General features: G+C 44.0%; 1 protein-coding gene across 3 annotated transcripts in view; it reads left to right on the top strand.

Annotated features, from left to right (window-relative positions):
- Positions 1-26,277, top strand: part of CDC27 (cell division cycle 27) — a 623,340-nt gene extending 597,063 nt beyond the window's left edge. For all 3 annotated transcript variants that reach the window (XM_069238052.1, XM_069238050.1, XM_069238051.1), the window contains exon 19: positions 22,414-26,277. In XM_069238052.1, coding sequence (XP_069094153.1) covers positions 22,414-22,496 — 83 coding nt within the window. In that variant the 3' untranslated portion in view covers positions 22,497-26,277. The remainder of the gene's footprint in view (positions 1-22,413) is intronic.
- Positions 26,278-27,935: the final 1,658 nt, after the last annotated feature.

Genomic DNA, 27,935 nt, shown 5'->3' with positions numbered 1-27,935 from the left:
AGTGGGCACAGCATCAGGGAAATTTTACCGACACGGTACAGATCTCAGAGGGACCTGCAAAAGACCTGCAGTGGTGGTTAGTAAACTGCGATTCGGTCAAAGGCAGACTTCTCTCGCTTCCCCAACCAGATCTCACAGTAGTGACAGATGCGTCTCTTTTGGAATGGGCAGGCCATTTGGGAGAGGCAGAGATCAGGGGCCTCTGGTTTCCTGCAGAATCCGGGCTCCATATCAACTTATCGGAGCTCAGAGCGATTCGGCTAGCATTGAAAGCATTTCTTCCTGTTGTGAAAGGGAAGTTAGTGCAGGTGTTCACGGACAACACCACTGCAATGTGGTACTGCAACAAGCAGGGTAGTGTAGGGTCATGGACCCTTTGTCAAGAGGCTCTGCATCTCTGGACTTGGCTGGAACAGCAGGGTATAACCCTGGTGGTTGAACACCTAGCAGGTTCTCTGAACGTCAGGGCAGACCAATTCAACCGTCTATGCCTAGCGGATCACAAATGGTATCTCCATCCGGAGGTGGCGCAAGGACTCTTTCAGCAGTGGGGAGACCGCACAATGTCAGCAGTATTACGCGTTGGAGTTTCCAAGGCGACAACCTCTCGGCAAGTAGAATTCAGGCCTCCATTAGCATTTCCGCACATACCACTTCTGCTCAGAGTTCTCAAGAAGATCAAGAACGACCGGGCCCAAGTCAACTTAGTGGCTCCTGTAGGAAGTTGGCTCTGTGTATACTATCTCAAAGTGAGAGCTAGTGTGCACAGAGTCCAAGGGTTCCCCTTAGAAGTTGATAGTGGCAAAATTAGATAATACTAATGCTCTATTTTGTGGTAGTGTGGACGAGCAGTAGGCTTATCAGAGGGTAGTGTTAAGCATTTGTTGTACACACAAGGGCAATAAATGAAAACACACACACTCAGACTTAACTCCAGGCCAATAGGTTTTGATATAGAAAATTATTATTTTCTTAATTTATTTTAGAACCACAAGATTCAGACTTCAAGTAAGTACATAAATTGTAAGGTACTTGGCATAGGTAAATATGGAACTTTGAATTAAAACAGTAATGTACACAATTTTGTCAAAAATGGCAATAAGCGATTTTAAAAGTGGAGACTGCAAAAAACAACAGTTCCTTTGGGGAGGTAAGTATTGGTTAGTTCCCAGGTAAGTTAAGCACTTACAAGTTCAGTCTCCGAGGTTAAAGTAGGGCCCAAATAACATAGGCGCCTATGGAGACTAGGGGTGATCCGGTTCCATTCCGCTAGCAGGTAAGTACCTGCATCCTCAGGGAGCAGACCAGGGGGTCTTTTGTAGAGCACTGGGGGATGTGGGGGGTCACAAACAGGCACACAAAATACACAACGTAAAAAATATTTAAGAGAGGTGGTTGATGCTAAACGACGCACATCTGAAACCAGTAGCAACAAAAATAGCATACATCAATGAGTCCTGTGGCGGGTGCCAACCTGGTGCAAAGAAACCCAACCACCAAGGGTTTCACAATGCACATGAACAGAGGTGGATATAGAAAACACCTATGTCATGTGCTGTAAGTTACAAATTCAGAAAAAGAGCAACCAGGGCACTCCAAAGAGAAAAAAAGAGTCCAAAGTTGAGTAGCTTTGTGTCACACACTTTAATCCTTTGTGATCGGTAGTCGATTCGCAGTTCTATGATGTTCAAGTCCACAAATAAAGAGATGTATACGGGTTTAGTCAATGTCTGAATCCTCAGAATTAACAGGTATATAGGAGTAACAAGAAACAGCCAACACGTGTTTCGTCCTCATGGACTTTTTCAAGGCTGCGAACAGAGACAAATGGAAACTAATTACAATTCGTGGCACTACCATCCGGTAGGTGCATTTAAAGAATACAAATATCAGAGGTGATCACGCAGAGGAGTTATTTAGCCCCAGCGTAAAGAAAGATTTAAAATAGATAACACCCTTTAATCCGAAACATTGTATATATTAAAAAAAGGGGAAATGTTCAAGTCCACACATGAAAGGATATATACGAGTTTAACAATGTCTGAATCCTCAGAATTAATAGGTATATACGAGTAACAAGAAGCAGCTAAAAGAAGAAGAAACAAGGGGATGGATAAGAGGTCACCGTGAGTGCAGAAAAGAGAAGGTCTGATTGTACTACGGGGGGTATTGCGAGAAGCCTTAGTGAAATGGGAGACCCGACAGCCAACATGTACGAACAGGAAGTTATTGAGTACAGTATACAGATATGTGTGAGACAGACGGTGCTCGTGAGTACATTAATTTACCTCGAGACAAATGAGAACGAAGCTACAGTTACTGTTTGAAATCCAAATGGTGAGACTAAGTCTATGAAGAAGAGGCAAAAACCAAAAGAAATGCAGCGTTAATTGTAGAGTTAGAGATTGCCCAATAGAAGTAAGAAGTTAACAAATTAAGCAAGGTATTGTAAAATGAGATGAAGGAGGCGCGATGGTAAACCTACCATGAGCTAAGGGGTCAGAACAGTTATTCGCGTGTTCCAACTGTGCATGGGAAAGGTACTACTTCTGTGTGACAATCCTGGAACCAACGGTGTGTCCGCAATAAGGGACATGGAATAATTTGGAGGTCTAAGTGGACCCTACCTGTAGGGATAGATCAGAGAAAATGGAAAAGGAGTCAACCGCTATATAACGTGTATGCGAACAAGACGGTACATAATGTGTGTTGGAATGTGATTGCTGCGCGTTTGGTATAATAAGCCGGGGTTAGACAAGCCCTGTCTCACCCTAATGGAGACGTTGCCCATGATATACGGACTGGGCGTAGCACTAAGACGTGACGGGGAAAATTACCTTGGCCTCCCTAACTCAAAGCACATATGGTATAGTGTGCAGGTAGAGCCAACATAATGGTATAGATGAATACTCCAAATATAATAAGAGATATAACTTGTCAATGACCATCTTGTAGGAAGGCAGACCCATTATCTCGGGCATTGGTTCCCCTACGGAAAAACTGTCGGAGTACATAGACATCTTCCTACAGCCTTTTGTCCATAACCTACCCTCATACATTAGGGACACCAAGGACTTATTGTGTAAAATGGCAGACTATGAATGGACAGAGGGCCATTATCTAGTCACTTTGGATGTGACCTCACTTTACACAAGCATCCCAAGAATAGAGGGCCTTACTGCTATCCAACATTATTTAGATACTAGAGATGCCTCTCTACTGGATCATACTAACATGCTTATGGACTTGATTACTCTAGTCCTAGATAACAACATCTTTCTGCACAATTGAGACTGGTATCGTCAGATACGAGGAGTAGCTATGGGGGCCAAATTCTCCCCATCATATGCTAATCTATATATGGGGTACATGGAGAAAACACATGTGTGGCGTTCCTGCCCTCCACCCTTGACACAGCACATTCTCTATTGGGGCAGATATATCGATGACATTCTAGTCTTCTGGTCAGGCGATGCACCGTCTCTTTTAGCTTTTACAGAGCACCTAAACAACAATAGTTTCAACATTAGATTTACCCATGAGGCCAGCCAATCTTCCATCACTTTTTGGACCTCACTATCTACATTGAACAGGGTAAAATCTGCACTAAACTTTTCAGAAAACCTACGGCATGTAATGCTATTTTGCACGCCACTAGTTCGCATCCAAAGCCCCAAATTAATGCTATCCCCTATGGGGACACGTGTTGGCTGTTTCTTGTTACTCCTATATACCTGTTAATTCTGAGGATTCAGACATTGACTAAACCCGAGTGTGAAGTAGGTGTTGGGTTTTAGATAGAAATCAATGGAGAGACCCAGGGGTTACTCTGGCCACGCAAGCAGGGCACAGGGGGGCTTCTTGGGCCAGCCACCGACTGGACAACGCTGAGGGCTGCCTGCTGGTCACTCCTGCACTGGTAGTTGGTTTCTCTCTGGCCTGGGGACTGTGGGTGCAGTGCTTCTTCTAGGTGTCCGGTTCTTTCTTACCGGGCTGTCGCGGTCAGGGGGAGCCTCTGGATTCTCTCCGCAGGCGTCGCTGTGGGGGTGCAGGGAGGTCATCTCAGGGTGTCCACGTCATTGGAAGCGCCTGGGGGTCCTCTCTGCAGTGTTAGTTCTTCTGGACACGAGCCGGGGGCAGAGCGTTGGGGACTCACGCTTACGGAGTGAGGCTGGAGTTCCTTTAAAGAAGGTTTCTTCTTGGATGTTCAGACAGAGACGCTGTCATCGGGAGTTTCTTGGTCCTTTGGGTTGCAGGGCAGTCCTCTGAGTCTGCAGAGGTCGCTGGTCCCGCAGGATGTCTCGCTGTTGCAGGTTCTTTGAGTCTGGAGACAGGCCGGTAAGGCTGGGGCCAAATCATTTGTTGTCTCCCCCGTGTCTCTGCTGAACTTTCAGGTCAGCAGTCCTTCTTGTTTCAGGCCGTCACAAATCTATCTTCCTGGTTTCAGGGTCGCCCCTAAATACTCAATTTAGGGGTGTGTTTAGGGCTGGAGGGCAGTAGTCAATGGCTACTGCCCCTGAGGGTGGCTACACCCTCCTTGTGCCTCCTCCCTGTTGGGAGGGGGGCACATCCCTAATCCTATTGGGAGAAATCCTCCAAAGCAAGATGGAGGATTTTCTACGGCAGGGGTCACCTCAGCTCAGGACACCTTAGGGCTATCCTGGCTTGAGGGTGGTGACTCCTTGTTTTTCTCATTATCTCCTCCGGACTTGCCATGGACCCTTTGTGAAGATGCTCTATGCCTCTGGACGTGGCTGGAACATCCATCAGGACATCACCCTGGTGGTTCAGCATCTGGCAGGCACTCTGAACGCCACAGCAAACTAAGCCGTACGAATGGTGACACAAGGTCTTTCAGCAGTGGGGAGAGCCTTTGTTAGATCTGTTTGCCTCCACAGAGAACTTGCAATGTCAGCAGTTTAGCACGTTGGAGTTTCAGCCCTATCTCGCGAAGCTTTTCTTTTTGAGTGGAACTCGGGCCTCCTTTATGCCTTACCGCCAATACCACTTCTGTCCAGAGTTCTGAGGAAGATCAAGAATGACCAGACCAAGTATTCCTTATGGCTCCGGACTGGGCATAAAGAATCTGGTATCCAGAGCTACTGAGCATGGCTACGGATCCTCTGATCAGACTGCCCCTTCGAGAGGATCTTACGTCACAGCAGCAGGGGACGGTTCTCCACCTGAACATGTCCATTCTCCGCCTTCTTGCGTGGCGATTGAGCGGCGGCAGTTGACAGCTGTCAACCTTCCGCCCAAAGTGTGTTATGTTATCTTGGCAGCCAGGCGTCCCTCCACCAAAACGGTATACGCCGGTCGAGGGCATATGTTTGTGGCATGGTTTACCAAGAAGTCTGACACCCTTTCTGCACGCCTTTCTGAGGTTCTCTTGTTCATTCTTTCTTTGGCCCAGCAGGGCTCTGCTTTGGGCACCCTTAAAGTTTATTTATCAGCCGTCTCTGACTTTTAGATTGCCAGACCATCCAGCCTTATTCAAATCTCACATTGTTAGAAGGTTCCTCAAGATTCTTACCCATTTGTTTCCTCCGACCACGTTCATTATGATCCAATGGGACTTGAACCTGGTCCTGGCTTATCTCATGTGTGCCCCTTTTGAGCCGATGCATGATTGTCCCTTGCAGCTCTTGTCCATCTAGGCTGTTTGTCTTATTGCCATCACCTCTGCTTGCAGAGTGAGTGAGCTTCAATCTCTTTCTTCCAAGCCACCATTTGTGTCTGTCCACCCTGAAAAAGTGGTGCTTCGTACAAGGGCCTCCTTCCTTCCAATGGTTGTTACCCCTTTTCATGTAGGCCAATCCATCACTTAGCCTACTTTTTGCTCATCCCCACCTTCCTCTCATAAAGAGGAGAAACTCCGTCTGTATCCAAAGAAAAAGTTGGCGTTCTACCTCAATCGTACTAAAGATGTCAAGGTGGATGATCAGCTCTTTGTTAGATATGTGGGTGCGACAAAAGGGAAGGCGGTGCAGAAGCGTACCATCTCACGATAGGTATTGCTTTGCATCAAAACGTGCTACACTCTGGCAAAGAAGCTTGCATGCTCATTCCACCAGAGCAACTGCTGCTTCCACAGTGTTAGCACACGGAGTTCCTGTCCTGGATATCTGCCAGGAGTCCATGTGAGCATCTCGGCACAAGTTCACAAAACATTACTGCCTGAACAGTCAGGCCTGCAGAGACGGCTACTTTGGTCGTTCGGTCCTGCAGGTCTTTTTAGTACGATCTTGTTTCGCAGCCCACGACCGAGGATGGTAGTGCTTGGTATACTAGTCTAAGGAATCTGCTACTAGAAATCTCTATCAGATGAACAAGTTACTTACCTTTGTTAATGATTTATCTGGTAGAGGTGTATTCTAGTTGCAGATTCCTTATGGACCCACCCATCCTCCCCTCTTGCGAACTGATTTCTATGGACAGAGATTTCCCTTTCAGGGCCTTAGGTCCGGTGCACCAGTTTGTGTTATTCATGGCTCTGCACTACTGGTGTTGACAGTCGTGAAAAGAAACTGACATAAGTGCGCCGGGGTGGTACCACCGCAACGCCACCACGACGAACGCGGAGTTGACCAACGCCGCCTGACAGCATGCAAGGGTACTGCTCGAAGAAAAATCTCTGGATCCAGTCCGACACCCGAGGGAGGTTCTAAGGTAAGGAATCTGCAACTAGAATATGTCTCTACCAGGTAAATAGTTACGGAAGGTAAGTAACTTGTTCTATAATACATATTCAAAGTCCATTTTAAAAGAACTAAGGAAAGGTTACACGTAGTAGTTAAAGTTTGTGGGTTGTCTCTCATTGGGTGTCCTCATACTGCAGGACAGTTGTTGAGCACTGGACCGGACACCACAGTCACTCCCCACACAAACTCCTCAACATGCACCACCACACCACTGGGTGGACAGCCTCTTTGTTCCACCCCTTGCAGTCCTCTAGCATGAGCACTCTATCCTTGACCTGAATAACTTTCTTTGGGTGAGAGAACTTGGACTGACCCTTGGTTACGATGCCTGGTAGCCGAACTCTGACCACATCACCTGGTTTAATAAGGAAGTTACATTCTTCCTCTGGTCTTGTACAAGCATACATCTTTTGTGCCATTTCACACTTGAGCTTTACTGATGACAAGTTCTTGTGCGCCGTAGAATTCACCATCCACGGACAAACCAACTTGCTAGCGAGCTCACTATCCTTGAGAAGGGTAAATTAAGACATCCCTGTGGCAGGGTTGGAAGTGGTATGGATTGCCCACAGTAAATTCTTTATTTCTTTGCCCCAACCCGCGGACAGTGGATAACTGGGCATTGTCGTTGATGTCTCTATTACACCTTTCTCCAAGACTATTAATCTGCGGGTGGTACAAAGATGTTTTGATATCTGTCCCACCCCAATGAGTAGGAAATCCTCACATTCACCTAAAGCAAATGGAACCCCATTATCTGTCACTATTTCATCAGGAGCCCCTTCTCTCATGAACACAGATTGCAGGATTCCAATGACTTCTGAGGTAATACATGACCTTACGATTTCCACTTCTGGCCACTGTGAACAGTAATCAATAAGCACAGTTCCATATTTGCAACTTTTTAACCACAGTGATGGGTCCTATGATATCCATACCCAATTTGGCACAAGCTCTATGTGGGCCAGGTACAGCTTCAACTGGATGGACTGAGTTTGGTGATTTGGGATTTGTTGCTGACATGCCACACACTCCCTCACTATATGCTCCACTTCCTTGTCCATATCTGGCCACCAAAGCCTGTCCCTGATCTTCCTTTTCATAGCTCTCATCCCCACATGGCTGTGGTGCGCTAGCGGCAACATCTTGCTGTTAACATCACAGAGCACAACCAATGCACCACTCCTTCTTAGTATACCATCAGATATACTTAATTCAAGAAACAAATGCTTAAAGCATTAACATGCACCAATCAAGGTCTTGATATCAGGTAAAATATTGTCACCATCCAGAGCAGCCATCCACTCACTCTCTCAAATACAGCCAATGTTGAGATTGCAAATCGCACCCAGCACACAAAAAACTTCTCCTTCAACATCCACCACACCATCACTGTCACTCTACGATAAACAGAATAAACAATCTGCATTTAGGTTCCTCACACCCGGAATATATTTCACATGATAGTGGTATTCCTACTGTCTAAATTGCCATTTGGCAATGCATGGTGTCTCGTTACTGGCTCCTTTGGTTGTAAACAGATTGACTAAAGGCTATTGGTCCACTCTAATGGTGTACGCTACCCCCCCCACATGTAGTTAATAAAGTGGTTAACCTCCCCCACCCCCCAAAGAATGCCAACATGCCAAAGAATGGCGGTACCGGAACTTTCTAGGTAGGATTGGAGACATTTTAAATTGTTCTCTAAACTTTCAGTTCTGCACCACATGATTAAATCCTGTAGCCCAAATAGTCCACACAATCTAACGCAAACTTACACTCATAAGTGCTCAATGTCATGCTTTTCCCCTTCAGTGGAGACAAAACCTTAGTCTTGGATTAATCATGGGCTGACATATCTTGACCAAATATTATGATGTCATCCTGGAACCACCTAATATTTGGTATGCCTGTACACAGTGCCTCCACGGCGCGTTGAAAATACAGAGGAGGCAGAGGCCAAACCAAATGGCATGCACTTAAAGCTCAAAGTGATGAATGATGTCAAATGCCTCGACAAATGTTTCAATGTGATCTGATAAGCAGCGGTCACGTCTAAGGTTTTGAACACCTAGGCGCCCAGTACAGAGGCTAACATTTCAGTAATATTTGGTAATGAATGCCTGTCCGTCCAGTTTCTCTCTTTGAGGTCCCTCAAATAGATACACATCCTCAACAACGCACTGGCCTTCCTCCCCAACACAATCAACAGCAACCTGTCCGAACTCTCAGTGCCTTCAATTATGCCTTGATCACACAGTTTTTTCAATTCCTTCTTGAACTCTTCCCTCCTGGTCATGGGTACATGTCTCACTTTCTACTCTACGGTTGTGGCACCTGACTTCAATATCATCTGATGAGAAAAACCTTTACATTTTCCCACTTTCTCTTGGGCAATGTATGGAAATGCACTCACCCAAGGGCACATTTCCCTGGCACCAATCGTGACCCAATCTTTTTTCAGTAATACCTACTGGGGTCCAAAACGATTTCCACATTTCACTGTTCCATCCATCCCAACAGATATGACCCATCCTTGGCCACGTACACATTGGCCTGTGCCTTGTTTCCTTTGAAGTCCAGAACGTCATCAGACTCCCCTACCACTTCTATGGACTTACCTCCATCCGCATCAGGTCATACACATGGCTTCCTCAGATCCACAGTTTAACATTTTTTCCCCACTGCTCAATACCGGTTAGAGTGAAAAGTGATTCAGATTCTGCCATCACGTTGATGAGAACATCTGACACATTAATGAGACTGTTTTTTAGTTTTTTTTAATCCCACCAGTCCCTGTCTGCAACACATCATTCTTCATGCATTCCGCATTCTTCATACAAACCCCTTCTATGTTTTTCAAAGCTGAACACTACATTTTCATCATTAGACTTAAATGTCATTACTGGATGTAGAGTCAACCATGTCAACATGTTTTAGGTGCAGATTTGTCATTGCTTGATATACACACTTAAGCAAATAGTCCCCTTTTCTGTACTTTGCTCACTTTTTGCCAACTGCAAAAAGAATAGTTGATGGACAGAATGTAGACCAAATCAAACATTCTCCCCCCAGTCACAGATCTGGGTTTAATCCATCAGTTTTTTGTTTTTTTTTTGCTCACCATGCCATTCCAGTTTGGACCTAGCCATAGGCAAATCAGTCTTGACCCTGTTCCCCCATGGGAACAGTCCAGCCCGAACTTCCAGGCCAGGTCCTCCCTGGACCAGAAACAAGCATCCTGGGACTGGTTTCGGGGAATCACCCCTCTTCAGCTACGCTTGCTTGAATCTGGTGGCATAGTAAGCACGGGACCCACGTCTGGGCATACCCTTACCACTTGGTGTGACACATGAAAAAAGAACAGTTGATGGGCAGAATGTAGACCAAATCAAACATTCTCCCCCAATTGCAGATCTGGGTTTAATGTATCAGTTTTTTTTCGCTCACCATGCCATTCCAGTTTGGACCCAGCCATATGCAAATCAGTTTTGACCCTGTTCCCCCATGGGAACAGTCCAGCCCGAACTGCCAGGCCAGGTCCTCCCTGGACCAGAACCAAGCATCCTGGGACCAGTTTCGGGGTGTCACCCCCCTTCAGCCAGGCTAGCTTGAATCTGGTGGCAGGACACAATGAGGAATTAAAATGAGATCTGTTCCCACATCTTTAACACTTCACAACCTTCTTTGTCCCCTCAAATGTCTTCTCTATTACCACATCCTTTCCTTGCACAGCATGTACCTGTGGGCTTAAAGACATCTGCCCCATGTAAATTGTGGTTGCTTCAGTGCTACTTGCAAATTCGACTGCTTTCTCCAAGGTTACGTTTTCAGCTGTGCTATCTGAAGATGACCTTTAAGTCATCTAAGAGGGCATTAAAACAAAAAAATTACTAAGGACATTAGAAAGAGGTTTAGCCATGAATAGAGCTGACGAGCCTCAGTGTCACTGAATCAAATCTTGGTCGGGCAACTCAGACATTCATCCGTCAGAGATTAATCAATAGACTTTAATGGGAATAGTCTTAACACCCATTACTTAAAGTTCTCCAAGTAAAAGTATCTGTGAACGCAAGCCTTTTATATAAAAATCAACATCGTTGGAGTTTGTCATTAGACCGATAAACCGTATATCAGCCATTTTCTGCATGACAGTAATCCATGTTACTTTAAATATACTTGATCCAAAACCCAAGCTATTTCAACACCCCTCTGTAGGAAAGTACCCTCTTTGGCATGGTTACCCCCACTTTTTGTCTGCTGTCAGTATGCTTTGACTGTTTTCACCGAGATCCTGCTAACCAGGACGGTAGTGATTGTGCTCTCTCCCTCTAAATGTGGTTACCTAGGGCTTCGCATACCCCATAATTGGCATACTGGTGCCGCCTTTGTAAGTCCCTATTATATGGTATTTAGGTACCCAGAGCGTTGGGGCACCAGGGGTTCCCCATGGGCTGCAGCATGTATTGTGCCACCCATGGGAGCACATGCAAAATGTGTCTGCAGGCCTGCCATTGTAGTCTGCGTGACAAGGTGTGTGCATCCTTTCACCGCATGCTACTGCACCAGGTCATTGTAAGTCACCCCTATGGTAGGCCCTCCTAGCCCAGGGAGCAGGGTGCAAGTACCTGTGTGTGAGGGCACCCATGGATGAGCAGTGGTGCACCTAATGAACTACAGCCCCATTACACTGGACTTCGTAAGTGCGGGGAAGCACCCTGGGGGCTTTTAAGAGGACTCACAGCATTGCTCCTACCAGTCTTCTGGGGTTTTCCAGGCAGCCTGCGCTGCTGCCACCCCTCACACAGGTTTCTGCCCTCCTGCTGCTTGACCAGCTCAGGCAGAGGAAGGCAGAACAAAGGATTTCCTCTGTGAGAGGGAGGCAACACTCTCTTCCTTGGAAATAAGTGTTGCATGGCTTGGGAGGGGTAGGCTCCCCATGCCACTGGTATGCTTTGAAGGGCAAATTAAGGGCTCTCCTTGCATAAACCATTTTGCACCAGTCCGTGGTCCCCATTCCCTGCTCTGGCGCATAAATGGACAAAGGAAAGGGGAATGACCACCCCTATGTCCATCACCACCCCAGGGGTGGTGCCCAGAGCTCCTCCAGGTGTCCACTTGATTCTGCCATCTTGAATCCACGGTGGGCAAAGGCTTCTGACAGCATCTGAGTGGCCAGGTCTGGGAGGTGATGTCCCAGCCCCGTCTGATAGGTGGTCGATCCCCTACCTGGGCTATTTAGGGTCTCCCTTTGGGGTAAGACCTCTGATTCGACATGTAAGATTTCAGCAGGACTCCTCTGCGTCGTTTACTTCATCTTATGGCCACTGGGACTGCAACTGGACCCTCCAGGAACCGACAATCTGCAAATTCAGCGATGACTCCGCTCTGCAACATTGTTTCTCCGTCTCCTTCCAGCCACAGCAACATTTCCCCAGATGTGCATCCGCTGAGGGTGACAAGTTTTCAGCCTGCACAAGAAGTAAGGAGGAGTCTCCCTTGGAGTGAAGGAGTCACTCCCCTGCACCTGAAGGCACCAACTGCAACGATGACTGGCTGCGTGGATCTGCTCTCTTCAGGGACTGTGTGGATCCTTGTAGTGAAATGTGTGTTTTGACCACTGACTTTGTGTTGCACCGCTTTGCACTTGGCTTGGCAGTCCACCGTCACACTAGTGATCACCAGTTACAGACTCCCTTTTGTATTCAGTTTAGCCTTAGCTTCATTCTGCCTATTGACTTTATCATAGTGTTGGACACTGCCATGTTTAAGGCTTCCTGCAGTTTTCCATGTTGTAAACTGTGCATTCTGTCTTGTTTTCGTATTAATTCCCACCAAGGGCTTTGGCTGATAAGAATGTACTTAGACAGCAGGGAACGGCCTTGCTTTGACTTGATGTCTAGGGATTGTGGCCAAACCCCAACGTGTTATTTTCATAGCATACCTAAACTAGCCAGCATGTTTGAATACTTCTTGCGCAACTTGAGGGTTTTTTCCAGAAAGCTCCTACTTCGTTTTTTTAAGATATAAAATAGACCAAGATCGATAGTAGGAGATTTAGAGACCTCAATCAGGGTTCAGACATTGGATGCCTGATATAGATTTCTCGTGAGGGTGGAGATCTCTTTCTCGCAATCAAACAAGGTCATCAGCTTGCTGGCAGGAGAGAGATGAAGCACCTGACAGGCCCTACGGTGATGCTTTTTTAATTAATTATTTGCTTTGCATTATAATATAGATACGTATATTTGCTGTGTATTTTGCAGTGGAGAATCACTTTTGTACGTTTTCATTTTATTGTTGTGACTATTTTTAAATGTGTGTTTTCAACATGCTAATCTCCTTTTAGGAACCTTGCGTAGTGAAATAATAAATGTCTTCTTTGGACTAAGAAGTATATTCCAGAGATTTTTTGTCAGTGCATGAGTATTTCAGCTCGGTCAGTGAAAAGCAAAACAATCCTGTATCACAGGTGGTGGTCTTGAGTGGCCCCCTTGGTCTCCTCTACCAGCTTTCCAACTTGGGAGACGGTAAGCCCTTGCCTCTCCTTGCAGGGCAGTACCCTTGTGTACTGCAATTCTTGCAGCTAACAAGGCTTGTTTGCTACTTCTCCAAGGGATCTCCAGGCTTCATGTAGCCCTGGCCCCAGCACTCCTTCCTGCAAAACATAGTCTCCTTCCTGCTGCTCCAGCAATGTGTGACTCCTCTTCAGGTGTGCTGAGTGGGCCTCACTGCGACTCCTGTGCCCTGCTGCCAGTGGGTTGTCTGTGGAGGCTGCCTCCTCTTCTTCTGACTCTCCCAGCCACTGAGGGTCAACTCGGAATCACCTCCTTGGGTCGAGTCCCCTGGCCCTTGCTGGTCCTCTTCAGCCTTGAAATCTTCTTCTCCCTCGCTTACATTTGACAAGACTTGGTGGTTTTTCCAGCACCACTAATCGACTGCATCTCGACTGCCAACGTGGGTCACCACTTGCATCACTTCTGGGACTTCTCTTCATCACCCTAGGTGCATACCACACACCAGGCCAGCTTCCTACACCCTCCCCTTGCATATATTATACAAAAGGATAAACAGTTGGCACAGTGAAAATACTGTGCTACAGACAATGTCAAGCCAAGTATTTGTAAGTGGTTGCCAAGTTCGGTCATCCTAAGTATGGTTATTCACATTTTGAGCCTGAAGCCCGACAATACATTTATCGATAGAAAAATGTTACAGAGCAGTTTAAATGTGTGCTTGCCCATTTCGCTTAGTTCAGAGACGTTAATGGAAGAATATCTGGTCCTGTCTACATCAATCTTTCTACTAGTACTGTAGAAAAAGAGACCTCAAGCATGATAAAATGCGCCTAGAGTTCTGCTATGAATGAGAATGTATGGATATCTCATTGCTGTGGATTTCTTACCTTTCGAATATCCCCCAAGCCCTACACTGAATCGGTAAACTGTTTCCCCAGCAACAGCTCTTCAGTGCAGCCAGGTGGTATCAGCTGCAACTCTGCCCGCTTCAGATATATCATATCATATAGTATGTAAGGCACAAATGGATAGGCTTACTTCTGTTTTTCTTTGCCTCGTCGATGCAGTTGTGGAGCTCTTTTCTTTGTTTCAGCGACATAACTCTCAGCTTTCAACATGAATTAGGTCAAATATCTCTTCCTAAGATTTAAACTCTGTTTAAAACAAAACATTAGGTTATGTCTTATCTGACCCTCATAACATCTGCATGTTATGCCTTGTGTCAAAACACAGGCTGTTGCTTCTGTTCATTGGCATCTGAAGGCCATCGGAACGGATAAAGCCAGCCTATTTTGCCTAGGGTCATACTGGCCTTCAGCACAGGAGATGGGTTTAAAGTGTTGCATGTATGTTTTTTTTTTTTTTTTTTTTTTAGAAAAACATAATAAACAAGCATTGGAAAAGCCAATAGTTTTAGTCTATGTGAGGGCTATTGGATTTGGCAATGTTTCAGAGCAGCATGGCTAAAAGTGAGAATAAAAGTTCTGTATCAAGGTTGACATCCTATCTCTGAGAGCAGGGCATGCACCTGGGACCCTATAACACATTGGGCACACTTTCTCTGATTGCGCCATGGCACAGCTGAAAATGTTTGTTTCACAGCACCAATGTGACCCTTTAAATCATTACAGGGTCTGGAGATTTGGCATTTCAATGTTAATACTATGAGTGAACGGAGGCTAAGTAAAACCCGAATGGATTGCTATGAGGAACATTACAGGCGTTGAATTATATGCATAAACGTTTGATTGCGGTGAGTTTAAATCATCAAAATAACTAATATGCTTGCTGGCATCGTGAGAATTAGTAGTGCAATATGTGCACTTACTCACTTGTAAATGTATGAACGTGATTCGTGTTGCGTGTCATGTACTTGAGGACATTCACTAGATGATTAAGTTCCCAACATGTGGGATAGGAGATTATAAATCCCAGAATGCCTGTGTGCACTGAAAAAGGCAGGCAACCATCAACAGTCTGGAGAGAGACTGACAACCACTTGAAAAAGAAAAGATGTTGGAACTAGTCGTGGTGTCTGATTAACGTTGCCTGAGTACTGCTACCTGTCATTAAACCAACTTGCCAGTGAAATCTTTGGGAGTGCGATGTTTCATTTCGTTGGTGATGATGTATATACATGTATTTGTCTCAATTACTGGTAAGGCTAAATTGATATATATATATATATATGTATGTTCGATGGCATGTGTAGCTGCAGATACACATGCTTTGCACATCCCGCCATCTAGTGTTGGGCTCGGAGTGTTACAAGTTGTTTTTCTTCGAAGAAGTCTTTTCGTGTCACGAGATCGAGGGACTCCTCCCCTTTCGGCTCCATTGCGCATGGGCGTCGACTCCATCTTAGATTGTTTTTTTTCCACCATCGGGTTCGGACGTGTTGCTTTTCGCTCCGTGTTTTGGGTCGAAAAGTTAGTTAGAATCTCGGAAAAATCGTCGATATTGTTTGCGTTCGGTATCGGGTTAGTTACAACAGATCGACACCGACTTTGGAAGAGCTCCGGTGACCCTTTGGGTTTTTTTCGATCCCCCGTCGGGGCCTGGTCGTCCCGACCACGTGTCTGTTCAAGGCTGATGGAACGGACCCCATTCCACTTCTGCCCAAAATGTCACAACAAGTATCCGTATACAGATCAGCATCTGGTCTGTAACTTGTGTTTATCTCCAGAGCACAAGGAAGATACTTGTGAAGCCTGTCGAGCGTTTCGGTCGAGGAAGACATTAAGAGACCGAAGAGCGAGAAGACTGCAGATGGCGTCGGCGCCGACAGGACAAGGGCGTTTCGAGGAGGAAGAAGAAACCTTCTCCATTCAGGAGTCTGACTCAGACGAGCTTGATCCCGAAGAAATGCCGAAAACCGTGAGTAAGACGTCGAAACATAAAACTCACGAGAAGACCACAAAAGCCCAGGGGACGCCACCGCCAACAGGCCATGGCTTAACCCGAAAAATAGGTGACCGATCATCGGCACCGAAAAAGGGCACGCTTGTGTCGAAGTCATCCGACTCCGGTCGAGATACCGGCACACAGCAATCTCGGGCCCGAGACCGCGGCTCCGAGCAAGTTCGGCGACGAGACAGTGGCACCGAAATGGGTCGTCACCGAGACACCACGACGCCGAAAATAAAGAAGGTTTCGTCGGAGCCCAAAAAGGCGACCGAAAAGGTTTCGATTCCGAAACACCCAGCCTCGGAACCGAAAACAGGTTCCTACACAGAGGAACACGGGTTGTCCTCCCAAATGCAAGGACATAAGTTCGGACAAGAACTTGAATCAATGGAGCCAGACTACACTCAAAGGAGGCTCCACATTCAAAAGGACACAGGGAAGATAAGCACTCTTCCCCCAATTAAAATGAAAAGAAGACTTGCCTTTCAAGAAAAGGACAAGCAGCCACAGGCAAAGGTGGCAAGACAAACAACTCCGCCACCATCTCCACCACCATCAATGGACACATCACCGGTAGCCACTCCACCACTGATACAATCCCCGACTCATACTGCAATGAGTCAAGATGATCCCGACGCATGGGACCTTTATGATGCTCCGTTATCAGATAACAGCCCAGACTGTTACCCTGCTAGACGGTCGCCACCTGAAGACAGTGCATCCTACACGCAGGTGGTCTCAAGGGCAGCTGCTTTTCATAACGTCACCTTGCATGCAGAACCAATTGAGGATGACTTTTTGTTTAATACACTATCCTCCACTCATAGCCAATACCAAAGCTTACCTATGCTCCCTGGAATTCTAAAACACTCCAAACAAGCATTTCAGGATCCTGTGAAAGGCAGGGCAATAACTCCAAGGGTGGAGAAAAAGTACAAGCCACTGCCAACAGACCCTGTTTATATTACGCAGCAATTAACACCAGACTCTATGGTTGTTGGGGCAGCTCGCAAGAGAGAAAACTCTCACACCTCGGGAGACGCTCCACCTCCAGACAAGGAGAGTCGCAAATTCGACGCTGCGGGGAAAAGGGTTGCAGCAAACCAATGGTGCATTGCCAACTCACAAGCACTTCTGGCAAGATACGATAGAGCTCATTGGGACGAAATGCAGCATTTCATAGAACACTTACCCAAAGAGTTCCAGAAAAGGGCACAACAAGTGGTGGAGGAAGGACAAAGTATCTCAAATAATCAGATACGGTCAGCAATGGATGCAGCAGACAGTAAATACTGCACTAACAATAAGGAGACACGCATGGTTTCGTACGTCAGGATTCAAGCCGGGAACTGGACATTGCTATTGAGAAACTTAAAAAAGACACTGATATGGCAAAAGCCATGGGTGCACTCTACTCCCCACAGAGCAGAGGCACATTTCGCAAGACACAATTGGGGGGGGGGGGGGGGTTTCGAGGTCAACCCACAGAAGCCACAACCTCACAAGCAAGGCCCACTTATCAAAGCCAATATCAGCGGGGAAGTTTTCGGGGGCAATATAGAGGGGGACAATTCCAAAAGAATAGAGGGAAGTTCCAAAGTCCCAAAACTCCTCAAAACAAGCAGTGACTTCCACGTCACAAATCCCCAACACATAACACCTGTAGGGGGGAGACTAACCAAGTTTTACAAGCATTGGGAGGAAATAATAAGACACTTGGGTCCTAGCAATTATCCAGCATGGTTATTGCATAGAATTTCTCAAATTCCCTCAAAACAGCCCACCGAAAACACACAATATGTCAAAAGAACACATGGATCTTCTAGGACTAGAGGTCCAAGCGTTGCTACAAAAAGGAGCAATATAATTAGTACCAATTCAACAGAAAGGAACAGGAGTTTACTCTCTGTACTTTCTCATACCCAAAAAGGACAAGACTCGAAGACCTATATTAGATCTCAGAACATTAAATACCTACATCAAATCAGATCACTTTCACATGGTGACATTACAGGATGTAATCCCACCGCTCAAACAACAAGACTACATGACAACACTAGACCTAAAGGATGCATATTTCCATATACCGATACATCCTTCACACAGAAAGTACTTAAGGTTTGTATTCCAAGGTGTACATTACCAATTCAAGGTGTTGCCATTCGGAATAACAACTGCGCCAAGAGTTTTTACTAAAATGCCTGGCAGTGGTAGCTGCACATATCAGAAGGCAGCAAATACATGTGTTCCCGTACCTAGACGATTGGTTAATCAAAACCAACACGCTAGAACGGTGCTCACAACACACAAAGTATGTCATAGAAACCCTCCACAAACTAGGTTTCTCAATCAACTACACAAAGTCACACCTTCAGCCGTGTCAAACACAGCAATACTTAGGGGCGACAATCAACACAGCAAAAGGGATTGCCACTCCAAGCCCACAAAGGGTACTGGCATTTCACAATGTAATACAGGCCATGTATCCAAAACAAAGAATACAAGTCAAAATGGTGATGAAACTCCTAGGCATGATGTCCTCATGCATAGCCATTGTCCCAAACGCAAGGTTGCACATGCGGCCCTTACAACAGTGCCTAGCATCACAATGGTTACAGGCACAGGGTCAACTTCTAGATCTAGTGTTGATAGACCGCCAAACATACACCTCGCTTCAATGGTGGAACAATATAAATTTAAACCAAGGGCGGCCTTTCCAATACCCAGTGCCACAATATGTAATAACGACAGATGCCTCCATGATAGGGTGGGGAGCACACCTCAATCAACACAGCATCCAGGGACAATGGGACACTCAGCAAAAACAGTTTCACATAAATCACTTGGAACTAATGGCAGTATTTCTAGCGTTAAAGGCATTTCAACCCATAATAAGCCACAAACACATTCTTGTCAAAACAGACAACATGACAATGATGTATTACCTAAACCAACAGGGAGGGACACAGTTGTGTCTCCTGGCACAAGAGAATGTGGCATTGGGCGATTCACAACCACATTCGCCTAATAGCACAGTTTATTCCAGGGATTCAGAATCAGTTAGCAGACAATCTCTCTCGGGATCACCAACAGATCCACGAATGGGAGATTCACCCCCAAATACTGAACACTTACTTCCAAAGTTGGGGAACACCACAAATAGATGTATTTGCAACAAAGGAAAACGCAAAATGCCGAAACTTCGCATCCAGGTACCCACAAGATCAGTCTCAGGGCAATGCGTTATGGATGAGTTGGTCAGGGATATTTGCATACGCTTTTCCCCCTCTCCCACTCCTTCCATATCTGGTAAACAAGTCGAGTCAAAAAAAACTCAGACTCATTCTAATAGCACCAACTTGGGCAAGACAACCTTGGTACACAACACTACTAGACCTCTCAGTAGTGCCTCATGTCAAACTACCAAACAGACCAGATCTGTTAACTCAACACAAACAACAGATCAGACACCCAAATCCAGCATCACTAAATCTAGCAATTTGGCTCCTGAAGTCCTAGAGTTCGGACACTTAGACCTTACACAGGAATGTATGGAAGTCATAACACAAGCTAGGAAACCTACCACTAGACATTGCCATGAAAATAAGTGGAAAAGATTTGTTTATTACTGCCATAATAATCAAATTCAACCCTTACACGCATCTGCCAAAGACATCGTAAGATACTTACTACATTTGCAAAAGTCAAAGCTAGCTTTTTCTTCCATTAAGATGCATCTTACCGCAATTTCAGCTTACCTGCAAATTACGCACTCAACTTCACTATTTAGGATACCAGTCATAAAAGCGTTTATGGAAGGCCTAAAGAGAATTATACCACCAAGAACACCACCAGTTCCTTCATGGAACCTCAACATTGTCTTAACATGACTCATGGGTCCACCTTTTGAGCCCATGCACTCTTGTGAAATGCAATACTTAACATGGAAAGTTGCATTTCTAATTGCCATCACATCTCTAAGAAGAGTAAGTGAGATTCAAGCATTTACCATACAAGAACCATTTATTCAAATACACAAGCACAAAGTAGTTCTACGGACAAATCCTAAATTTTTACCAAAAGTCATATCACCGTTCCACTTGAATCAAACAGTAGAATTACCAGTGTTCTTTCCACAGCCAGATTCTGTAGCTGAAAGAGCACTACATACATTAGACATCAAAAGAGCGTTCATGTACTACATTGACAGAACAAAACAAATTCGGAAAACAAAACAATTATTTGTTGCTTTCCAAAAACCTCATGCAGGAAATCCGATTTCCAAACAAGGCATTGCTAGATGGATAGTTTAAATGCATTCAAACTTGCTATCTCAAAGCAAAAAGAGAACTGCCTATTAGACCAAAGGCACACTCGACTAGAAAGAAAGGTGCTACCATGGCCTTTCTAGGAAATATTCCAATGACTGAAATATGTAAGGCAGCCACATGGTCTACGCCTCATACATTTACCAACCACTACTGCGTGGATGTGTTAACAGCACAACAAGCCACAGTAGGCCAAGCAGTATTACGAACTTTGTTTCTAACAACTTCAACTCCTACAGGCTGAACCACCGCTTTTGGGGCGATAACTGCTTACTAGTCCATGCAAAGCATGTGTATCTGCAGCTACACATGCCATTGAACGGAAAATGTCACTTACTCAGTGTACATGCGCCCACCCGCCTCCCCGGGAGCCTGTAGCCGTTTTGAAGTTGATCTTGAACATTTGCAAATTTGTAAATATATCACTTTAACTACATTATGTACATACATATTCACTCCATTGCATGGGCACTATTACTATAATACACAACTCCTACCTCACCCTCTGCGGGGAAAACATTCTAAGATGGAGTCGACGCCAATGCGCAATGGAGCCGAAAGGGGAGGAGTCCCTCGATCTCGTGACTCGAAAAGACTTCTTCGAAGAAAAACAACTTGTAACACTCCGAGCCCAACACTAGATGGCGGGATGTGCAAAGCATGTGAATCTGCAGCGACTCATGCCACGAACAGATGTACACTGGGTAAGTGACATTTTCCATACTTATCTTGCATGGTAAATGCATGAGTGGTAAAGAATGATTGGTAAAGGCTGTTTATTTACTGCTTTAGGGTGCCATTTTATGGCTCAGATTTGCAGCCTTGACCATATCATGTAGGCATGCTCACAAGCTTTCAAGTTCAAATTAATGTTGTTGCTGGATTTATTGGGCCACTAAATACATACTGTTAATAGCTCTTAAGGTTTTTTTTTTTTTTTTTTTTTAAACGCAGGTATACCTTTAACCGTTTTTATAGTGTGTATAACATTGCTGTAGTAAGTGCATTGTCGGTCAATGTGTATTTTTTCATTTTTTTTAAAAAATTGTTAGAAAAACTGTGTATATAAACACACACTGTATTTATTTGGGACCTTTTTTAGTTTTTTTGATTTTATTTGGTTTAAGTACTCCGTGAGAGTGCAGTTGAATTCCTGCTGCCTCCCTCGTGTGCTTTTGTCCCCCATGCTCTGTCCATGTGCTTCTTTCCCACCACCCATACTTTTTTGTTGCTCTCTCTCCCATGTGCTTCTGCCGTGCACTCCACGTTCCTCTTTCACCGTGCGCTTTTGCACTCCTCTTTTCTCTCCTTTGCCCATGTTCTATCGCACGTGTTACTTCTCCCCACCCGATGTTGCCTCACCCCGCCCACTACTGCAGCCAGCTCATCCATTATTATTTTTTTAAGTGCTTCAAGCTCCTTTTTAAAACAGCTCTTTCACGCGTTTTTGATAAAAAGAAAATTGCTAGGCCATCTAGGATCTGTAAATATAAAGACAAAACAGTGCCCTTTGTAAGTGCGCGCATTGATGTTGAATGTATACAAAATGATGCAACAGTCACGTTATTAGGTCTTTTTTTCGCCCTGTTGCACAGCAGCCAAAATACTGTTAAACATGGCTAAAAAATATTAACAACCCCAATATGTCTCGTAGGCGGAACCTATTGGCTTTCCTAATGCTTGATACGCAGGAGGCTGCTGCCTGCGTCTGTCACTTTCTCCAGCTTCCTCAGGTAATCATTGCAGGCCAGGGGTGGAGGAGTTATTTAGGGGGAGAGAGATGAGAGAAGAGGAATGAAGTGAAGATTGTTTGTATAGTTTTGTCACGGCTGCTTTTGGTTCCCAGTCCGGCCTGTAGATAATAACCACAACAACAAAATATTCTTAATCTCACTTTTTCATTGTGTTTCATGCAAGGACACTAACTATTTTTACCTCTATTTTAACCTCTATTTTAAGTTGGAACCGATGAATCCCAGGAGAGCAGCATGACAGATGCAGACGACACACAGCTACATGCAGCAGAGAGTGACGAGTTTTAACCCTGGACAAAGCTGAATGGGACCTTGGAGTTGACTGTTATTTTATCCATCACCATAAAAGGTCTTTCAAAGCCACTAAGCCTTCATGGTATTGTTAATACTCTGCCAGCAATGCACCAGTTCAGCTGTTTTACAGTCTACAATCTGGGAATTTAAAGTCGTGCAATATTCTGTGACGCTGCACTTTGGAACAATGCAGCTTTCCTGAGCCGCCTTCCCTTTTTGGTAAGGAGAGACTATTCCGAAAATGGATATCTTTCGATATGAAACTGAAAGACTTGGAGGGGTCAAACGTGTGGGGAAGTTTTACTGAAAAGAATTGTTTCCTTTTCTTTCTTTCGCCAAACAAAAAACGTCTCTAAACAAACTTGAAATACGAAAGAACTCCTACATAACTTAATTTTTTTCATGCTGCAGCTACTGGGTTTCTGATGGATTTTTTTTATTTCGAGTCTGCCATGGGCAGCACTAAAACTTTGTCGAATATGGACCCTTGAATACGATTTGTATAAAAAGGAGCACAAAACCCGGGCAATTTGGTTGGCTCTTGAATCCTTCAGGAGCTTCTGTGAACAATGATTGCATGTGCTCATGTCGTGGAATGTCTCTAAGATCACACATATATATATATATATATATATTTACAAATATATGTATATATAACAATACAAACATTAAAAAAGAAAATGTATACACTTTGTTGTTTCCTTGCGCCTTTAGTGTAAGGTAACCTTGGATGAGGGCCAAAGATGGCCACTAAATGGAAACACATTTGCTTTTACACCTCCAAGTGAAGCAAGGTACAGTGCAAACTGTAAATCATTGTCCAACTCGTGTTAATGGAAGGAATAATAAAAGGTGAAAAGCTCCTTCCTACTGTTTTCTCTTAGGAGCTTGGTGTATACCTCTGTTGATATCTTGGCAAATACTAATGGCATGTCATTGCTGCCAAACGTAGTGAAGAAACCTAGCAGTGGTTGTGATTTTAGGAAAGTGTGCATAAAATAGGATAAAGGGCATTGCGTTTGCTGTATTTTAAAAGCGTTTAAAAAAATTGTATGAAGCCCTTTTCCTTTTTATTATGGTGGGCAGTGAACCTTTTCTTGGAGAGGGCTCTTACATTTTAAAACCTTCACTCTTGTGCTTTGTTCCAATGGCTGCCAAAACGGCTGTCTACATTTTGCGTTCTGACTGGCTCTTTTTTTTGTCCGTATGGTAGGTAGCATTCTCCAAGTGCAGCGTGAGAGGTCTTTCTAATCGATTTGCCAAATTTTGTATGTTTTTTAGTGTACAGTGTAGATACTATTTTGGAAGAATATACCTGATTAATACCTAATGTTGCTCTAACTGAAGTTGAACGAACTTGAACCTACGAGTTGCTGCCAGCTGAATGATTCTTCGAAGTAACGGAGGAATTTGGCAATGTATGAACTAAACTTGTATGGTTTTTTTTCCCTCTGTGTACTGAACTATCTTAAACAAAAAAATCCCGTTTTTTTTTTACGCCTGTTTTCCTCAGTACTTTGGTCGCATGCACTGCCTATCCGAGAATCAATATTGGAAGATGCCTCAGAAGTGGTAAACACTGTACTTGTCTCCTCTCAGCCAATGGCATGACGTTGGAGAAATAAAACCATTAATTTAATGTTCAAAACGCTTGCCAAGGTTAAAACCTTTACGAGAAAGTATTGATGGGCTTGTGAGCTTCTCACATTCGCCAGTGCTAGCCTTCAGTTTTTGTGCCTGTTATATTTAAGATCGACCTCGTTGTTCCTTCTGTGCTCAGTGTTCACCGAGCAGGGCCTATTAAGCCACTGTTGATTGAAGCAAGCCAGTTAGGAGCCCTCGCAGTTGTCATCGTTTGGCACTGGGATTTTTGTTGTGATCTGACAGTGTGCTTCATTTTCACCTTACACTTACCAAACTGAGTTTAGGAACAAATGTTTTACTTGGAATGATTCCTATTCTGTGGATGTAAGTTATTGCTTTTTGGCAGAGTGTATGTTGGAGGTAATGCAGAATAAGCTTTCAAGTGGCTGCTCTCGATAGTAACCTCCCTTCTCTGTTTTTGCGTGAACAGTTTAAAAGCAGTAATGGACTTATTGTTGGACAGCAAGAGAATGCAAGAATTAAGGGTTTTTTGAAGTCACTCTTTCAGGCTTCCTTTTCCAGTCCTATGAAGTAATTGCATTTGAAAGGTGCAAAGCCTGTCAATAAATTTCCTACCACACCTTTAAAAAAGTTTCAGAGAGAGCTGGTCTAGCTTGAAGATACAACTGTCTTCAGTATGTGATTCACTGATTTTCATTTTGGGCTGAAGTTAACATTGTTTTGTGACAAATGCCTCTAACGTAGTAATGCACAGACCCTTAGTGAGTCCTCTCTGCCTTATAAAATAATAGAAGTACTATTGACCCAGTCATCCTCATTTGCATTTATATTTTATAAGCTGTTTGTCTTTCAATTGACATTAGGAAAAATGCCTCAGCAGTCGAGAATGTGGGAAGCTAGTGGGCTAAATGTCATACACTCCACATGACACACTAGATACAACTCGGTTTAACCCTTTTAGTCATCCAGCACTCCCGGACAGAGAACAGTAAAGATTGCAACCTGTACCACAGTCTTCCTTTTTGACAACATTATTATTGACACCTGCTTTATTTTCTCTCCCTCTCTTTAAGCTAAATGTGGATTAGGTTGTTATTGTGGATGATCACTGACTTTACTTGACATATTCTGCGGTCAGTGGTCCGTTCCTACAGATATCTACTCACAGAGGAAGCTCCTTCAGTCTTATTCTGAAATAAAACTATGAACTTTGTTTTGCTGTGCCAGAAACTCTTTGAAGGCAAAGGTTGTGTGAGTGTACGTTATTTGTACCGATCAGGATTACACCTACCATGTAGAATTACTTTCATGTGATCAGACCTTGTTCTAAAACTCTACCACAGGCTTGCTCCCTGATATTTAGACACTATATTCTGTCAGGGATAGAATCTGGTGCTAATAGCAATGACAAATGCCAGTCACATGCTACCAGCTTCCAGTCAAGCTATTCAACATTCAAATATGATTTATAGAAAAGGTCTGGTTCTTTTTAAATTCTTTCAGAGAATCGTAGAGATGGAATTGGGATATGTGCAAGAAGGATGGGTTTGTCTTCCACTCCCAAACGTTTTTTACGGAATAAGGCAGATTTTAATGTTCCACAGTAATGTTATGGTTGCTTCTTTTACTAAATATGAAAGGGGACACATTGATAAGAACTTCAGGTTCTTCTGTAATTATTCCTCAACTTTCATAGATCTTAAGCTGCTGTCTTAGATAAAGATAACAATAGCTAATATTCTATGAGGAGTTTTGATACCCATTATACAGAACTGACGTTTGGCCACCACCCAGGTCATCGAAATACACGTGATGACCATGATAACTGGTGGAAACCACCTATGTGACTATCATGGAGGCATCAAAGAGTAGCTATAACCTTATCGTAGCACAGCCACAGATGTCCTGGCTTTGGAGAAAGCAACAGTGCAGTTGGATGAGGAAGAACCATTTGTTAGCTTGAGCCAAGATGTTCTCCTACAGTGAGCTCTTCATGCCGCCACCCAACCCATGTATGAAAAAGGACCCTATTTTATATGACAAGTCTAGCAGGATCATTAGCCATTCACAATTGTCCTCACTTAGGAATGTGGTGACCAAGCCTTACATTTTCATTTTTACGACTAAAATGTTTTTTGCTTGTTTTAGGATTAAAATGTGATTGAGATTATTCAAATGTGTATGTCTGATGTTACCTGAGCTTTGATCATGAACCCAGTTAGTTGAAATGGTATAATCCTTTACTTCACATTAATGGAAGAGGGAGTACATTTTAATCAAAAAATTTGAATTTCTGATATGACATTGTAGACCAAATTAATTCCCAAATGTTTGTTCAAGGTTAACAATGATAGTCATTGCAAGTCTTTGTGCACCCATACATTGATACATTGGTCCGTTGTTCATCTTGAATTTGTCTGTCTTAGAATGTTTTTTTTAACCCATGGAAAAGTCGAATGTAATCTCTCGTTTTGGAGCCTAAAAGTTCCACAGGTAAAATAGTTGCACATAGGGCTCAAAGTGATACTCAGTACAAATATATCAGCCTGCTCAAGCAGTGTCAATTCTCGTTTTTAGCAAACGTCTTTCTGATAGTCCAGACACTGAATGCTTATTTAAAGAGCTACTTAAATGTTATTGTTCTCCCTGCAGAATCTTTGTTGACTGGTCTTTTAAAACCACCAATGAGATGTATTGTAACAGATTTACTTGCAGATTTGGACGTCTGTGCCTCCCTGCTGCTTCAGCTAAGTACATCACTGGAAAGGGCTTTTGTAAGAAAATCTCCAGCATCGTCAGATATCCTAGTACTTGTATGATGTGTGTTTTATTTGATCCAAGGCATCAAATGTGTAACATGCAAAGAGCCCCGTAAACCACAGCTTGCTGTGAGAATTACATCGAACTGAATGTCGAGGGCTTACAAGTCTGTGTGGTAGTTGGAGGTTCTGTCTACCAAGGCAGGGCATGTGTACTTGCAAGGGACGCATCATTATAGCTCAGATTTGCTTCAACCTGTTTAAGGCTACATATGACTAAATCAGTGAACATCATGTGTCCTAAAGTACTAGTCTCATTCAGTTAGTAGATGCTTCATCCAAAATGATGCTCTTGCGATAGTAAACATGTGTGAAGACTCGTGCATGAAGTACCTAAATAGCTATGACTCAAAGTTTGACAAAATGGCTCTTAAAGGTGGATGTTCAAATACAATATACAGGGACTCTGTGCTGAACAACACAACCGAAGTTTTCACTCTTACTAAAGAAGCGGAAATTGTTAATTTTTGATGTGCTTATTGGAAACGAAGCTTGAATACATACATCAGTCTTAACGACACTGAATGGAAATAATTTGATGTGAAAATGCTACTTCTAGATTTATACATGGCAATTATTCTTTGTTAGGGTAACCTAGTTGCCTATGTATTTTGTGATTAATAGTAACTTAGTTGCAGAAGCAAATGCATAGAACAAGCAGCTTTCTTAGTTGCTGATATACAGCCTGCCATTGCTTGATGCAGTAATATACTTTAAAGATTTTGTTGCATTTCAACAGTCCAATTTGATCGTAAGGTTAAAGAAGAAGAATGGAAGCCCTTGATAATACCTTTGACCATGCGAAAATGTAATCAACAACATGCTAGCTTTGCCTTACACACTGAAAAAAATACCTTATAGTTTTTATCTTCAGAAGCTGCCAGGAGCAGATGCTATAATGCCCACGTTGGTGGGCTCTTTAACTTAAGAGAGCCTTAAAATGACCTCTGTTGTTAAAATACTCACTGTATGCATTACATCCTCCCTCTGCCAGTCTCCGTGAATTTGT

Source organism: Pleurodeles waltl, chromosome 6, assembly GCF_031143425.1.
Source record: "Pleurodeles waltl isolate 20211129_DDA chromosome 6, aPleWal1.hap1.20221129, whole genome shotgun sequence".
Taxonomy (NCBI): Eukaryota; Metazoa; Chordata; class Amphibia; order Caudata; family Salamandridae; genus Pleurodeles; species Pleurodeles waltl.
Note: the sequence above shows the minus strand (reverse complement) of the source record. Positions and strands in the feature narration are given on the sequence as shown.